This window comes from Argiope bruennichi, chromosome 9, assembly GCF_947563725.1.
Source record: "Argiope bruennichi chromosome 9, qqArgBrue1.1, whole genome shotgun sequence".
Lineage (NCBI taxonomy): Eukaryota > Metazoa > Arthropoda > Arachnida > Araneae > Araneidae > Argiope > Argiope bruennichi.
This window is the reverse complement of record NC_079159.1, coordinates 110,675,207-110,693,666: the sequence shown is the minus strand read 5'-3', so window position 1 is coordinate 110,693,666 and position 18,460 is coordinate 110,675,207. Positions and strand designations below refer to the sequence as shown.

At 27.7% G+C, this 18,460-nt stretch overlaps 1 protein-coding gene across 1 annotated transcript; it reads left to right on the top strand.

Annotated features, from left to right (window-relative positions):
* The first annotated feature begins 1,978 nt into the window (after positions 1-1,978).
* On the top strand, positions 1,979-11,918 carry LOC129984195 (pre-mRNA-splicing factor SPF27-like). The gene is made up of 7 exons (XM_056094014.1): positions 1,979-2,179; positions 2,335-2,427; positions 3,027-3,097; positions 4,760-4,861; positions 8,896-9,006; positions 9,122-9,202; positions 11,597-11,918. Exons 1-7 carry the CDS (start codon positions 2,105-2,107, stop codon positions 11,715-11,717), a joined length of 654 nt encoding a protein of 217 aa, XP_055949989.1. The 5' UTR covers positions 1,979-2,104; the 3' UTR covers positions 11,718-11,918.
* The last annotated feature ends 6,542 nt before the right edge of the window (positions 11,919-18,460 follow it).

The following is an 18,460-nucleotide window of genomic DNA, read 5'->3' as shown; positions in this document are numbered from 1 at the left end:
AGTCCCAAAATGCCCAACTACGCCACTGCCTTCGGTTGCCGAACAGGCACTATGCAAAGTTTTATTGGTTTCAGTTGTTGAATTCACTATCAAAAACAAATTTTTAAGTTTGCACCGGATATATATAAAAAAAATGGAAGTTTGATTTTCATGTTTAAATTTTTTTAAAACTATTAATCTACAGAAGAAACATTAAATAAAAAGGTTATAAGTATTAAAAAGATATTAAAGATGTTGTTGATTGTTATGATCGCTAATTTAAATATAGAGTAAATTTTTTAAAACTGCTAAAAATGTTTTCCATTATTTTTTTTAAATTTAAGTGAAACATTTGAAATTTCACTTACAAAATTTTATGTAAAAGAGAATAATTGATAAAACATTTCACATGAATATGTGCATGCCCTTTTGAAAATTCGACTTTGTTGAAAAGAATATTCAGAAAAATGCTTGTGAGTACTTTTTTATCAATAAGAATTCGAAGATCTGGAAACAATTCCTATTCTAAAAATATTCATTAAATGCTATTGTAATGGTCGATTTTCGATTAAGAAAAAAAAAAAAAAATAGCTCTGAAGATAAAATTTGAATTAAAATTTCTTTTCTCAATTATGAAGCTTGGGTTTATTTTCCAAAGACCCTTACACTCTCGTGTCCTTTTTAATATTTCGTGAGAATTAATCACCATAAAGAGAAATAATTTTTTTTTAAAAAAATTAACTCCTTTTCATTTATCTCATTCTCCTACATTTGACTTTTTGGATTTAAAAATTTAACTTTCATCATTTTTTTTTCTTTTGGAAATCGGCCATTATAATAATATTTGAAATTATAAAGCATCTTTTTTGAAAAAGGATTTTTTTTTTCGGTCCTCGAATTTTGTCTGATAAAAAAGATTCTTATATGTATTTTTCGACAGCCCTGTTTTTCCAACTAAGGAAATTTTTTCAAAAAATAATGCAAATGTTGAACTGAAACTTTTACTCGTTGTACACTTTTTGTATAACATGTACTTTGGTGAAAATTAAATTTTTTAAAAGAATTAAAGCACATATATTTAAATATTTATCCAAATTAGCAAGAGTTTAAAGTTAATTCTAAACTAATTAAACTATCAGTAGGCTCGATAGTTCATTTGATAGTTTTTTTAATGCCTACATCCGTTTAATTTAAATTTAACTGGAGATTAATAACTTTGTATTTAAACGCGTAACACAGGTGTAAGCCCTCCGTCTCTTCCGCCCATTATACCAGTAACATATTGTCAGATGCAAAGCTGGTAGCTTGCTTGGAATAGCCTACTAAACAGCATAAACCAAATTAAATTGCTTTTAATGTTTATTTATTTATTTTTCTTTGTCATATTTTGCCATTTTTCAAGACAATTCGTTTGGATTATAAAATCAGTACTGCATTTTTAGTTTCTTTTGTTCTTTTTTCAAAGTAAAATTTTAAAATATATATAAATTCATTCGATGATATTGTAATTTCTCATTAAATCATCAGAATATCATAAATTGGATTCCATTGTCTCTTGTAATCCTATTTCTCAATTCCTGTGAGGTTGAATAATAATTATTACAATCATAAATAAATACATATCTATATATATATTCTGAAAAGAATGTAAAACATCAAAATTTTTTTTTCAAGAAGTTATACTTTTTAACCAGAGAAGAAGAAAAATTTATTAGAAACTCAGAAGTTTGATTTTGTAAAGCCCATAATTTCTGTTGAATGGTTTTCCTTAACAACGTTGCCGCTACGACATCCACTAAAGTTATATAGAACATTCATTAAATTATCAACTGCAGTGTTGGGTATACAAATGCTCACTTTTTAAGAAATTAAATCATTTGAAAGAAAATGAGTATCTGAATAATTAATAAATTATACATCAAATATTTATTAATGAAAATTTATGGTAATAGTGGGAATACGGTGATGCATTTTACTTTTGGATTCTGAAGTGAAGAAGAGTTCGTATTGAATTATTTCGTAAATAAAGCAGCGGTTGTTTGATTTGTTTGCGATCGAAGCTATTACGCATTCGTGTAACAAAGATTTGGTGTTTTTATTTAAATTTTAAATCAAACGTATAAAAATGGCTGGAGAAGTAGTTGTGGACGCTCTACCTTACATTGATCAAGGTTATGATGATCCTGGTGTTAGAGATGCGGTAAATATTAGTTTTGAAAAATGAACAATGAAACTTCTAAAAAAAAGAAAATCTCACTAATCTGTTTTATGTTTTTAGAAAAGAGAAATATAATTTTTGATTTTCAAAAATTATTTCATTAAAAGTTTTTTACCATTCTTTTTAATTTCATCTAGGTGTTTTCTATGGTTGAAGAAGAAACCCGTAGGTATCGTCCAACCAAAAATTATCTAGAGCATCTACCTCCTCTTAACTTACATGCATTTGAAGTGAGTAGGTTTGAAATGCACACTAATCTGCACTTTAATCCACATTTCGATACTTTTTTTGGTATTCAATATAACCATGTTCTATTAAAAATTAATAGTTATATATTATTAGTGCAAGTATGTTTATATGGTGCAATAGTGGTTAAAAAAACGTGTGTATGATGTTTTATTGATCTTGTTTCCAATTCAATTTTTTTGCACTGCAATATTTTTTATAATTTTAAAAGATGAGCATTATACTAAAATGTCTATCTTTGTACATTATTATTTGCCTATCTGCATCTAGTATTAATTTTTATTTAAAATTCTTACAAATAGTTTATGTCTTTTTCTAAAAAAATATTTTCTTTTCTTTTCTTTTCACTTAAGACTGTCACAAATTTGGTCTCTAGTTTAACTTTTTTTGTAAAAAGTTGACAGATGCTTAAAATATGAATTTCCGTCAACAATTTTATATTATAATATTTTATGATAGTTATTGCATGTATGAAAAACTATTTTTAAAAATTACTATGATAAAACAAGAAGTAAGCATGAATTAATTTCATCATGTTAATACTCATATTTTTCTGATTAGCGCTAATTATTTTTCATTTCAGACTGAAGTTATTAGAACTGAATTTGAGCGGTTACAAGCAAGACTACCTATGGATGTTTTAAGTATGAAAAGGTAAATAATTTGTAGATTCAATATAAAAATCTAATATTTTTGTTTTTTTAGTATTTAGGTTTGGATGCATCAACTTTTATAAAATTTTATTGATAATTGAAAAGCTGTTTGTATTTTTAATATTTAATTTAATGCTAAATTTTTAATATTTTAATTTAAAAAAATTCTTTATTACTTTTTAAATATCAACTTTTATAAAATTTTATTGATAGTTGGAAAGTTGTTTGTAGTCATGGTAAATTTTTAATATTTTAATTTAAGAAATTCTTTGCTACTTTTTATATTTTTTAGAAGAGTATACTAAAACATATAAATTGTCCTTCTAATTTTTATAGTTGTTATATTTTTTTAAATTTTTTTTCAATATTTTTTATATAAAATAGTTGCAACTTAATCCCTTTATTTTAAGGTATACATGTTGGCCAATATTTTAATAGGATATCAATTTAAAAATAAGGATATGTTAAATATGTAACAGTTTTCAAAGTTACTAAATAATTGATATGCTATTTTTTTATTTTATTTGATTTGTTCTATTAGCACATTGAACTATGCAATAAATTAATAAAACTTTATTTTTTTTATCTGCAATGATTAACATAATAAATTAATAACTCTTATTGGAAATAGTTAATTTAGTAGCATAATATGCTCTATAGTATTTTCACAACTATGGTACTTCTCAAATGTTATTTTAGTAGTTATTGTTGTGACTTCAGTTTTAAAGTATTCTCGTTTTTACATTGGAGTAGAGTGAAGTATCATTGGTTTTGTGGAACAGCTGACATAATAATCAAACTAATAAAGTTTTTTAAATATTCTATCTCATTGTTTATTCTTTATATCCAGAAATGTTAAAACTACACTTGCATTTGCTTCATGCTATACACCTTATGCATTCATTCATATTTTAACTGAACAAGTGTTAATTTTAAACATCTATCATATTTAATAACACAGTTTTATCTCTTAAAGATGAAGTAGGAGAAAACTGCCATCCCAGTGTCTTCTGTTTTCTGCCATCATTTGGATTTATATGAATGAGTTTATCATGCATTCCTTACTTTTAAATATTTTATGTCAAAATGTAAAGATTGTAAACTTTATAGAATTTGTACCTTAATTTTATATGCTAGTGTATTGACTATATGTTTATGCATCATGTTGAGTTTTTCCTTGTGCCAGAAAATCCCAATTTCCTGACTTAAGCATGACATTATTTTTTAGTATTACCCCAATTATGTTTCCTTATAACCCTAACTGTATTTAGTATTGTCCTGATTCCATAGAATCAATGTTGATTATGTAGAGAAACTGCCATGGATATGGCAGTATAACTATGAAATTTTGATTTCTCATTTAGTGTAACTAAAAAGAGAAATCATAGCTTGTTTTGTATTTAATTTTTTTTAATTAGAAGATAGGTTCTATGTTTTTAACTGTTATAAATTGTAATAGAATTAATTGATTTTTTTAATATTTAAAAATATAGTAATTTTTATAGAAAAATTTTTTAGATACTCCTTCTAATTATTATCTGTTAATGTTTTATTTCAACAGATTATATTTTTCTAATGCAGTCATTTAAAAAATTATTACATATCTTAGTGATGTATTCTTAAAATTTATTTCTATAATCTGATTTTGTTTTTGTCATGTTAGATATGAATTGCCACAACCACCAGCTGGTAAAATGTCTGATTTAGCTGCTTGGACAGAGTCAGTAGAAAATTCTATGGCTCAGTTAGAACATCAAGCTACACGGTATGCTTTTTTAATATTTCATTAGTAACAATTAGTTTGAAAGTACTTTATATATTTTGAATGAATCTGAATAATGAATATTTTAACTCTCTCTATATAAAGTTTTATTTTATTTATGGTTGTATTTTTGTTTTAAATAATTTTCAATTTAGTAAAATTTTATTTTCTTTGAAATAACTGATTTGTATTCGAAGTTTTTGTTATGATTATTTATCACAAAAAAAATTTAATGTAATTAGAATATCTGCTCTTTTAATATTATTTATTGTATATTTTAATAAATTAATCACCATTTTAAGTGACTTTTCTAAAAGCATACAAAGTTATGACATGTTTTTAAACTTTGAGTTAAGATGTACATTATACAAATTGCCAAAAAAAAAAAAAAAAAAAATGCTGTTTTGAAAATTGTTATTTTGGAAATTGATTTTTTTGATATTTTCTGTGCTGATTTTAAACATGAAATTATTTCTTTTTGCTGTAATGTAAAATTTTTCTCCGAATGTTTTTTATATTTTTATTTTATTACATAGTAAATATATAGGTTGTACTTTTATCTTAGCTTTGACATTATTTAAAGGTTAAATGAGTTTGAGTTTCGATCCCTTATTGAAATATTTTCTCTTTTCCTCTTTTTTTTTTTTTTTTTTTTTTTTTTTTTTTCCTTCTTCTGATTAACATGTCAGGATTCTCTCTCTTTTTTAGAATTCAGAAATAATCGTCAACCAACAGATATCCCATTTTCTTTAATATCTTTTTCCATTTCCTCACTTTCATGGTGAAATCATTTATTCATTCCTCTTCTGTTTGTACGTAAGTTTACTGAATATGGGCCCATGCAGAAATGATGAAAATTGAATTCCCAAAAAACTTGAAATTAACTAGCATCTCTTCTGTAACAGATTAGTAGTGTGGGTCTCTATGATTTCCAAAAATGCTAGTTATAACAATTTTGAAAAATATCCATATATATTTATTTCTATATTGAGCTTTAAATTTTCTTTCCTTATCATTTTTCTGGTGTCATACCCTGAGAATAACCCTTCCTTCAGCCTTGCTCTAGATAAATCTCCAAACTCTTCATATTGGTATTTGAATCATTCTGCTCATTTTAGTAATTTTTTGTTTTTGTTTCATAAGACTTAATTTTATATAAAGTATTGAAAGTTAAATTTCTTTTGGAAAAATCAAGGTTTCCAGTCACACAGAACATACTTTGTTTGAATCCCAAAGTTTGTCTTGAGCCTTCAGTTTCATAACAAAATTATATTTTTACCTCATACATTCTGAAAAGCAAGTATGCCAATTTACTGCAAATACAGTAGAAACAATTCAGTGTATTATCTCATTCTGTAGAAAATTTTCTATTCAAAACTCAGAATTTTATAGATTATGACTGCATTGAAAAGTGAAAAAAGACTAGTGAATGTGACCAAGAAAGGACAGACATACACTGACAGGCTAGTATTCTAGTTTCTGTGGCGTTACTATTGTATATAACTGAGAGTTTTTTTATTTTGATTTGAAAATATTAATCAAACATTAGTTTAGCCTTTCTTGGTTAGAATTTATATAAAGTAAATTATTATTTAAAATCTAAAAATGCACTTTAAAAAAACATCAAAAATTTCTACAGATTTCCTATTAAATCCAAAAATATGACTCTTTATATGAGAGCAAAATCAGGCCAAAATTTGTTGACCGTCATTTGATAACAACTTGCATATTCAGATTGTTTACATATTTGACTCGGCTTAAAATACTATTATTTTGGAATTAGATAACATGAAAACATCACTTTAATTTGAGCAGTTTTAATTATAAATCAAAATCGAAGAAAACTAGTAGTTAGAGTAAATGAAAGTTTAAAGAATCATCCATAAAAAGCTCCAGTTGAAATAAATGAATTAGAGGTATAATATTTTTTTTTGCATATGGAGCAAAATTTTCAAATTATAACAACATTGCCATTTTGTAGCTTAGAATGCACTATCGTTATTGCTGGATCTAATTTAAAATGTTATGATATCTCTTGCTTACTTTCACTCTCTCTCTCTCTTTTTGTGATATGATGCAATTGACACGGTTTAATTGATCTTATTAATACTGATTGTCTTTGACGATTATTTCAGTGTTACTAAATTATATCAACCCAATTTTGATTTCTAAACATAATAGAATTATATATTTTTGCTCTAACATTTACATATATCTCTCAATGCTACAATAAAATTTTAAATTTAGAAATCTATTTCATTTTTAATCATTGGTGAAAAATTAATATTAGCAATTCATACAATTAAAATAATTTAACTTCATTTTTAATAATGAATATATTTATAATTTTTTATTACTAACAGAAATGCATAACTATATGGCAAATAAAGTGAACTAAGATCATGTAGTGATGCCAAAATAATCACAGTGTGATACTTAGGGGCTAGTGAGTAGAGTGAGCAGGACGTGCAACTCTCTAGGTATCTTTTTATGTCGATTACAAACCATTTATTACAGATCACTTATCAATGCAAAGAATATGCTATTGAATTTCTCTTTGGTCAAGCAAAAGGATCTGATTAATTGAGCAATTGTAAAAAGATAGATCTAATAGTGCTGCTCTAAATATATAAAGACATAATAATTTGATTTTAACTTTTTACTCTTGGGAAACTCCAATCAGATGTAGATTCATGTTGATTATTTTTTGAAACATTTCAAATGACTTTAATAGCCATTTGCTCTTTTGTTGATAAAGTAATCATACTAAACAATATCTTTTGTTCTAATTTGATATTTCTACCTTATATTTAGCCACTCTGTTCTGACCCTCTTGATTTTTTACTTAGAAAATAATATGTAAGAGAGCATTAATATGAATATTACAATATTTAGTGTTTCTTTCTGTTACTATCTATATATGTGGATGATTTCAAAATCATTAAAGCAGATTGGAAGATAATAATTTTTGAAATATATTAAGGAATAAATTTGCTAGAAGTGCAATGAAAATAAATCTTCTGTATTTCATCCTTTGGAATATTAATTATCTTTGGTACGTGTAAGTAAAGAATTGAAGCCGAACAACTGAGATAATTTTAATGAAACATGATTAACTCATACTATTATAAATGTATCTTAATTCATATTCTTCTAGATTGAATTAGGATGTCATAAACATGAAATTTGGTTGACATATTTTATTGGAGAATAGTTTGGTCAGAGCTTGGCAGATGGTTGTCAATGGTGCACTAAAATTAAGGGGAAGATTAAATGTAAATTAAAATGTATTGTAAATCATCATTTTTTATACTATAATGTATAATAATATACATAATTTATATTATTATACATTAATTAGAAGTAATTTTATACATAAATGTATTGTAAATCATCAAAGATTTACAATACATAAAATGTATTGTAAATCTTTAAATCATTCCATCAATAATAATGTAAAACAATTTTTTATCAATAAAACATATTAATAAAATACTATATATATATATATATATATAGTATAACATTATTTCTGTTTTCTCTTTTCTACAATTTGTTGATGAGTAACAGACCAGTCTTAACTGATACTATTTAATATTTCTATAAACGATAAGTTGATATTAAAATTCACATGACTAGAATGTAAAATTAATCTAAATAAGTCAATTATTTTTCTTATTAAAGTACACAGAAAAATTTTCATGGAATAGTACTGAATGTTTAGTGTTAATGTTAGTAGGAAAACTTCTCCTCAGAAACTGATATGATCTGTAATTGTATCTCAAATTGTCTCAAAATATTTAATTGTTAATTTATTTTGAGATTATAAATATTTAATTATAATTGCAAAATATTTAAATGCCTTATATAGAATGCATATATTTGTATGCTTCAGACTTTATTGATATTAGATGCAAATCATAACATTGGAATTCATAAATCATTCATTCTCAGTGATACCTTATGTTAATTTTTCTTTTTATTATTATTAAAACTGGTTTTTAAAATTAATTCATGTTTATTTATATTTATTCCAGAATTTGTAATTTAGAGCTCATGGGCATTTATGGCTGTGAAACATGGAAAGCCTGTAATGCTGTTTTGGTTCAAATGACAAATCAAACTCAGAAACAGTTACAAGATTTAAAGTAAGTTATAATCTTACAAATAAATGATTTACTTACAGTATATAAAGTGTTCTTATCAAGTATCTGTCGACTTGTAACTTGCTTTTTTTTAATGTTTGATTAATTAAATTTTCAGGAAGAAAATTTTAGAAGTGAACTGGCAAAGGAAAAATTCTCAAAATACAGCAGGTGAAAAATTGAAAGAATTGGAATCAAGGTATGTATTTGGGCATTATTTACTTCATATGGAAATTAATAAAAAAGTATTTATTACTTGCATTAATTAATAAATTACCACTGAAAATTTTCTGGTTATTTTTTAATCAGATATTTTTGCATTTTTTTAATTCAATGTATATAAAATAATTTACAAAGCATTTGATGCATCACAAAATATATTAATAATTGTGTATGCATGATTTTACTTGAAATTATATTATATTATGATTTTAAAATTTGTAAACACTGGAAGGCTTATGTAGGTTTCTAATAAATATATATTTCTAAAATGACAATTTTTTCATTATTACCTGAAAATAAACTTGATAAGTTACAAATAACATATAAATTTCTATTTGGTAGCAATATATGTTGTAGAAATGGTCATGTTTAATTAATTTAATTAGTATGCTTATAAAGCTAACTTGTGATTAAAAAATTGGCATGTTAAGAATGCGACTTTCATCATTTTATTTTATTTGCGCTTTTTATCCTAAGAACAATGTAAACGTGCACTGTTATGCTTAATTATATTTTATGTTATTATGCTTAGTTACAATTGTATTTGTAATATAATATCTGATAGACCCTGAATCATTAGATGTAAATATTTCTAAAAGCTCTAGTACCTAAATCAGGTCTTTTCATCTGTCTCCATGTTTTGAGAATGAAGCTAATATGCTTTGGAAGCTGTTGGAATATGAGATAATAAATAGCATTTAAAAATATGGTATATAGATCTGTGTTTTTGTTATTCTAGGAATATTTTACTTACAAATAATAATAAATAATTTTGATTAAAAAAAATTAAAAATCTTTTTTTCTGGTGTATTTAAAAGAATTGTAGTATGATAATATGTTATGATTTATCTATCTTAATTTTTTTTAAATTTTATAATTATAATATTGACAAGGTACACATAAAAAAATGCACTAATTATCATCACAGTTTGCATGCAATATACTTAAAAGTACTTTTAAAAACATGGAACTTAAATTAGTATGACTAAAAAATTATTTAATTTTTTTTTTAATTTTAAGAATGGTATTTTTTTTTTAATTTGTATGTTTGAAGGTATTGAGAAAAAATATTAACATTTTGATAATTTTTTATTAAAATTTTGAAAAATCTTATCGTAAGGAGTATTTATCACTCAAGCAGTAACTGCAAGCCAAATTTGATAGATCTAAGTCCTTGTAGTAATTTGAATGAATTTGCATCATACAAGACATATGCTGCAATTTACAGAGTTATCCAGTCTATTTGCATTATCATGCTGACAGATGCTAATTTAATTAAAAAGAAGCTTTATAACTGTGGGGAGACCTTTATTTTGCAAAAATTTTAATTTTTTCATTCTTTATATGTTTGATAATTTGAAATAGTTAAGAAATTATTGTCTATATCCAAAATGTAATTGCCACCTATGAATTTAACCAATACATTTATAATTGTTTTCTCTCTCTTTCTCTCTCTCTCTCTCTCTGTATGTGTTTGTGTGGGTTTTAATCAAATTAAAAATGTATGTTGAAATATACAATATTTTGTTTGCCCGTTTTTAGAATTTAAATATTTATGAATTAGAAAAAGTAGGAAAATATTATGAGATTAAACTGCTTTTTGTTATTTATGCTGTATTTCTTCTTTTCAAAGATTTTATTTTTTTCAATTCTTGTTTAAAAATTATTTTTTTAAGAAGTAAATATACTAATGAGGCTTTTGTTTCATTAGTTGTTTTAAAAATATTTTTTTTTAATACAAAAGGATTAAAATTTTTATAACTTCTGTATAACTTGCTATAATGTTATTTTAAACATAATTAAAACTATGAAAAAAATCATAGTATTTTTTTTAATTCAATTAATGTTTTTTTTTTATCAAAATTGAAAATATCTGACATTAACAATTAAAAAACTTTTGCAATAAAAAAAAAAGATTTTTAAAAAAAAGTTTTTTTCCCCTTAAAATGTTACACTTTTATTTAATTTGATTTATTTTATGCTTTCAAAAATGAAATTTTGTAAACAATTTTTCATTTTTCATTCATAACAATACATTATTTTAATATTTTCAGAACATAATAATCAATTAGTTATATAACTCAAACTAAATTATGTTCAACTGTTACATATATTTGCATTTATTAAAATGAATAGCTTGGATTATGTCCTTAAGCACTTAATTTATTTAAATTTAGACTCCTTATGAATTACAAAAATTCTTGGTAACTTTTTATATTGATTTAAAGATTTCAAAATGTTTATACTCATGAATTATAAATCAGTTGTCAGTATATAAAATAAAAAAATATATATTCTTTGTTTATTAAATGTTTATAAAATTTGTTACTCTAATTTTTTTTTCTTAAGTGTATTTTGTTTTATTTTTCAGTTGGGTCGGACTTGTAAGTAAAAACTATGAGATTGAACGTGCATGTGCAGAACTAGAGAAAGAAATACTTGTTTTAGAACAAAAGGCTGAAAAATTGAAAGGCTCATCCCAGAATGTATAATTTGACTGCAAAGATGAAGCTATCTATTGTTAATGGATCATTGTTAAAATCTTCATTTAATTGGATAGATGTTATCACTTGTACAGTTATTCATATTTCTTATTCTTATATGTGTTGATGTAAATGGAATTTGTAATGATATTCTTTATAAATCTGACATATGATATTCAACACCTAAAATAAACTACTGGTAGTAAAACATTGTATTATGCTTTCTAAGTATCATAATAATAATTTCCTGTCTTTTTTTTTAAGTTAAAATTTTGTTTTTATATTTTAATATCTTAATTTTATAAGCATTAATAATAATCTACTAAAATGTTTTTAAAAGAAATTATCTTTCTGTATCTTTATTTTACTAAATACTTCACTTACAAAAAAAAAATGTTTCTTTTCTTGCAAATTTTTTAAAGCAGACACTAATCAATGCCATTCGTTTCTTTCATGTAAATATATATATATTTATTTAGAATATCAACAAAAGTGTACAGAATTATTTCAGTGATAGAAATTATTGTATTTATAACCAAAAACACTTAATCTAGTTCAAAAGATTCTCAATGCCATTTGTTTTTAATCCTCTTTACTCTCTTAGCACAGGATATAATTCATTGATGAAATAATTGATTATAAATATTCTACAAGAAGAGAAAGAGTGTTTTAGGGTAATTCTATGGTTGCTATTTTAAAATTGCTTTTCAGTTATAAATTTTCATATCTGTTGATAAGTTCTCTATGCACACACATATACAAGTCTGCTATTTTTAAATACAGAGAATAAGCATTCAAAAATTAAAATTTGTTTGAATCTATACTGCAACATTATCTTTTACATGGAAATCATGTATGTTTGTATTATTAGAAATTAAGAATTCTACTTAAATTCTCAAATCCCTAATTATGTGAACCACCTAGCATTATTCATTACTAGCCTCATTTAGCGACCAGCTGGTTTGCCATGAGTAATTCTTACAAAAATTTTCAATTAAATATTTATGAACCTTAATCTCTTAATAGCTTCTTTGACAAAATATTTTTTTAGCTTCAAATTTTGATGGTCACATAATTCATATTATTATAGAAGCCTTAATTTGCTGTCAGCTGCCATCATAAATTTGAAGTGAAAAAAATAAAATTTCAATAAATGTGAAGACTTTTTTTTTTTTTAGCTGAAACCGAATACATTTAAAAAAAATATATATATGATTACAGAAAATCGAATCCTTCAGCATTGTAATCTTATGTGTACAAATAATATATTTTTTTAAATAATTTATCCAATATTTCAAAGAACTATTCAATAAAAATTTCTCCATCATAAAATTCAGTCTTGCCTTCAAAAGGATTTAAATGCGGTATTTTATTTTAAATAGTAAATGTATTTCTGAAAACAATTATGAAGTCTAAATTTTATGCAGTCATTCGATTTTATGAATCACTTACTAAAATTATCTTGATGATCTAATGTTTCAATCTTCTGCGATCAAACTTTATTGAGTTAAAACATTAAATATCAGTATTTTAGGACAACTAACAATTTGATTACTTCAGACTATCAGTCTTGGGTAAAGTGCAAACACTGAATAGCAATTTTCTTGAAGATGGTTGATGGAGAGGTTTAAAATCGTGCATTTTTATAGAATAGAGACATTCAAATTTTCATAACTCGATATATTTTCATTGTAAAAGAGTGGAATTTTTTTATTTAATCTGTTAGAGTCTCAAGAATCTTTTATTAAATATATTTCACAGAACAGGATCTGTATAAAACTTTAAAATTCGAGATTCATTAAAATATTTATTGGCTGAAGTTACATAAAAAATAATTATTTACTTTATTAAGACAATTGTTTCTGTTAACAGTTATAGCTATTATTAAAGTTCACAAAATAGATGTTGGACCTTTATTAGAATGGATAACCTGTATACATTAAACCCAATTTGTCTGACATAAAACTGATTTATTAAATTAATAATATAGATATTATAAAAAGTAATTGGAAAAGTTTTTCTTGTATTTATTTTTTAGAAAACATCATATTTCATATTTATTTCATTTCATACAGGCACATACTAAAAATTACACTTTTCAAGATTTAATTTCCAATAAAGGTTAATTTATTTTTTAATTTTAGCGTTTATTAATGTGATGGCAATACGTTGATAAAAACTCATTTTTTTTTTCGCTCATAATTTGTTCGTGCAGGTTGAATTTTCATTTTCTGCGAAATAAACAATTGAAAATATAATGAAAACATTTTTTTAAAAATTCATTAAAAATAGAAACTTAGTTTATAAGTTAAAACATCAGGGGTGTTTGTGCTCCGGGGAAACCCCGGAATTCCGGGGATTTTGAACTTCGATCCCCGGAATTTCCGGGGATCGTCGTTCAAAAGGAAGTAGGAATAATAATGAATTATTTATTTTGATCTGGGTAATTTTGTTTGCTTTGAAAGCAGAAAACGCAAGGTCAGTGTGTGTGGTGAAAACTTTTCCTTTCTTTCTCCAAAGGCAGTGATAATGCGTGAAAAGGGGGGAAAAACTTCTTTTTTGTTCTTTCCTTATTGCGAGTTATGACTCATTCCCCCGGTTCTCGGACATTCTCTTCTGGATTCTTTTCGGCAAGTAGGCGCGGCAGAAAAAAAAGGGGGAGACTTCGTTCGACCAGATGTGCGATAACGTGACTCTGGGTTCAAAGGTCTTATCTCTACTGGCGTGGCGCCAATAAGTAGAGAAGGGGAATTTTTCGCCGTATTAGCTATTTGTCATTGATCGCTTCGCAACTTTTTTTTCTCCGCTGTGTAAAATTTACGTTTCATTTATTGATGCACGTGTAAATTTTTCGTTTCGCTTATTGAAATATTTTTTTATTTATGTACGCAAGAGAATTTCATTTAGAAATTTCAGCATATGAAACAGAAATTACCCCTTAAAAATTCATATCTAATTAGTTCTACAGCATTAGATCCAGAGCTAAGAGGTAAAACCAGTACAATATTAGCTTTTGAAAAATTATCATCTTTTATGCCCCATATTTTTAGTGATAATGAAAAGTCAAAAGTAGAAGCTGAAATAAGGTTATACCAGAGTGATATTGATATCACCAAAGAAATGCTCTACACATCTGATGAAAGTGGAAATCAAGTCAAGTGTACAATTGATAAATATTGGTCGAAAGTTTTTAATTTAAAAGATGATTTCACAAATGATTATAAGTATCCTACATTGGCTAAGTTGGTCAAAGCCTGCCTTAGCTGCTTCCATAGCCCATTAGTGGAAAGTGCATTCAACTTAATGGATACACTTGTCACTGACTATAGAACCTCTCTTAAGATTGATTCCCTAGATGCAGTGCAGACTATTAAATATGATTTAATGGCTTCTAAAGAAACCTCATGTGAAAAATATGGCTCAAAAAATCCAATGACTGATCCAATTCACAAAGATCTCTTACTGAATATGAACAGAAGTTGGAAAACATATCAAGAGGACTTAAAAACATGTATTTCAGATGAGTCACCTATAAAAGTCTCTGAAAAACCTTCTACATTAGCAGAAAAGCAAACTGCTTCTACCTCTGCATGTGCAGTTCTCGAGGAAATTTCTTCAACTGTAAATGAGGAAAATAAAAGTCAACCTTCCTGCAATTATGAAGTTCACCACAAAAGAAAGACAAGCCCACAAACATCAGAAAATAAAAAAAAAGCAGCAGAAATTAGATAATTTTTTTTAAAAGAATTAATTCAGGTAATTTAAAATATTTGCATAAAATGTAGTAGTTTATATGTTTGAAAATTTATGGTTATTAATTTTGCAAAAAAAGTAATTCATTGAACTTTTATAATTAGGTCATTCAATACTTCATAATTGTAATTTTTCATTTCTCCCCCCCCCCCTTCTCGAAACTCCAAAATGCCGGTAGTAAGTCCGTAAAAGTTTCAGGGGATTTTTTGGGGTCCCACAAACACCCCTGAAACATTGATATCATTGAAAAGATAATTTTTTGATCTTCAATATGGTGTAAAAATGATACTTGTGGGATATTATTTTTGGAAGATATAACGGAAAAACGTCGAAATTTTGCTAAATTTTTAATTAATTAAAAATTGAAAAAAGTCGCTCATCGGTGCACATTTTCGACCCCCAAGGTATACATGTACTAAATTTCGTAGCTGTAGGTCAAACGGTCTGGTCAATAGAATGCCAACACACACACATTATGCGTTCAGATGTCTGTGAGTCGGTCTTTGTAGAAGTCATTGATTCAGTTCATTCATACCTCAGTTCAAGATTCTGAATGCATGTCATCTACCTCTTCAAACTTCCATGCTGAATGAATAGAAATCGGACTTTAATGATGGACAGACATTGAATTTTAACCCATCGAGAGCCGACTGTCTAGCTTAAGAATGTTCTTAAAACGGCCTCAGTCAAAATAAAGGTTGAATACAATTTACTAGATAAGAAATTGGCAGAACGTTCGTAAACCGGCCGGTATGTTTTTGCTTTCCCCTGACCATTCACAACAGGGGGTAAACTTTCCCGCGCCTCGACCATCACCCCCCCCACACACACACACACACACAAGGAAATCAATTAGGAGCGCCATCTCCGATCCACAAAAACTTTGAGCAGAGCTATAGATGGTTTGAACAGAAGTGGGAAAAGGTCTTGAATGAGGTTGGGACTAACTGACTTTGGATGCTTCGTTGAGTGCCAGTGTAAAACACTTCTACTCAGTATGGATGTGACTGTGGTACCTGAATTTGAAACCCTGAGAATTTTTAGCTAAAACAGCATTTTAAGTGCGGTCATGAGACCAGGTGAGATGAGAGCGATGTTGGGGTGCAAAAAGGTGGACAGTGAAACAAATAAAAGTGATTTGGTGCAGAAATAGCAGGGGGAGAATTGAAACTAGGCAACAATGGCTTGTAGGTAGGGACCATTTGGTAGGACCAATGGTAGGAGGCTTGAGAGGAAGGGACCATTTGGTGGTGGCATAAGGAAAGTTATATTTACTGCTGCAGTGGGCGAAATCAGTTTGTAATGAGGTTGGGTGAAAGGAGCATCGTGTTAAATACTATTGAGGAGATGTAGGAGCGGGCGAAATAGGAAGCTTGGACTCGGCGGTGGGCGTGTCTAGTTGGGTGCTGGATCTTCACAGAGTAGTGCGTCAAGGATGATGAGAAGTTTTTCTCGCTTATTTTTCGCTTTTTTACTTAATTGGATGGCCTGGAGGATATTTGGAAATTCTGTTAGGAGTTCTTTAATTTCTCTGATGTCGCTTAAGTGGCTCTGCATTTCTTTGATGTCTTCGATTTCGCTTGCTGAAGTAACTTGGGAAGGCTGTGGGTGACTGGGTCTTTGGCTTTGGGACATGGTTTATGGGACTCTTGGAGTGTTTATTTCACTATTGTAGGGTTTTCTCCTAGTTGTAACGTCTGCGTAAGAGGTTTTAGGATGTATTTCTGTGGGGGTCAGGATTCTAGGGATTGCTGGGCATCCTTTCCAGGCTGCGAGGTGTCCGGTTTGATTACAATTTATGCATACTGGATTTTCTATCTTCTCCTTTATGTGGCAGTCTCTTGTGGTGTGATCTCCGTTGCATTTAATACATCTTGGCTTGATGTGGCAATTTCGGGCGGAGTGGTGGAATCCAGAGCAATTGTAGCAGATGGTGGCTGTTCTGTTGTTTCTATACGGTTCGACTCTAATTGATAGGTAGCAGAGGTTTTTCAGATTGTAAATGCTTTTAAAGTTACCACTTTTTCTTACTTCTACCAGGAATAGGGGGAGGAGGGTTTTTGCTCTAAAATTCTTCATGTGGCTAATTCTCAGTATTTGATAGTTATTGGATTCGAGCTCTCGTTTGATGTCTTCGGTGCTTGAGTAGATGGGAAGGCCTCTGATAACAATTTTAACTGGTCTTTCCTCGGGGGCTTCGTCATGCTGAAGTCTTGCTTTTTGGTCTGTAGGAGTTGGATGATTTCCTGTCTGGCATTTTCCGTTTTTGGTTTTATTTGGATGAATCCGTTTTGAAATCTGTTTTCTGTTTCTGGGTGTTTTTTCATAATTTCTTGAAGGATGAGTTTGTAGTTTTCCTTAATAACAAGGCTGATTGTTGCAGGGGTTTTTGGTGTTTTATCAGTTTCCTCTTGAAGATGGGAGAAGGAGTTTTCCGTGCTGAGTTGGAAGTTTTTCTCTGTGCGAGGCTTTTTTGCTGCTTTCTTGGGTGGAACGGGTTGGAAGTCGTCTTGGGAATTTTTCTGTTTTTGTGATTTTGGTGATTCCATGTTTACATCTGTATTTGGAATTTGGGGTTGAGGTTGGGGCGTTCTGTGACTTTCAATCGGAATTTGACTTGTTGAGATCGGTGTTGAAGATCTGGAGTTTGGACGTGTTGTTGGAGTGGATCTATCAGCCCAGTTTTTGGTGATGTCTTGGGATTCCATTTCTTTTACAGGGGGAGAGTTTTCGTGGTGTGACGTGGAATTAGCGTTATCTGTGCCTTCTTGTAGTAATTCCTTTGGTAGTGGTGCATGGCATTCTAAGCAGTGTCCTTTTCCAAAGTAAGTCAGGGTTGATTGTCCGCAAGAGGGACAAATCGCTTTTCGTTTATAACGATCGAATTGAGCATCAGTTTCAAGAGCTTCACGTAACCAACGATCGTAATCAGCTACACGCTGATCCATTCGGAACGGAATAATAATCAATGTCAATATCACCCCCCCCCTAAACACCGG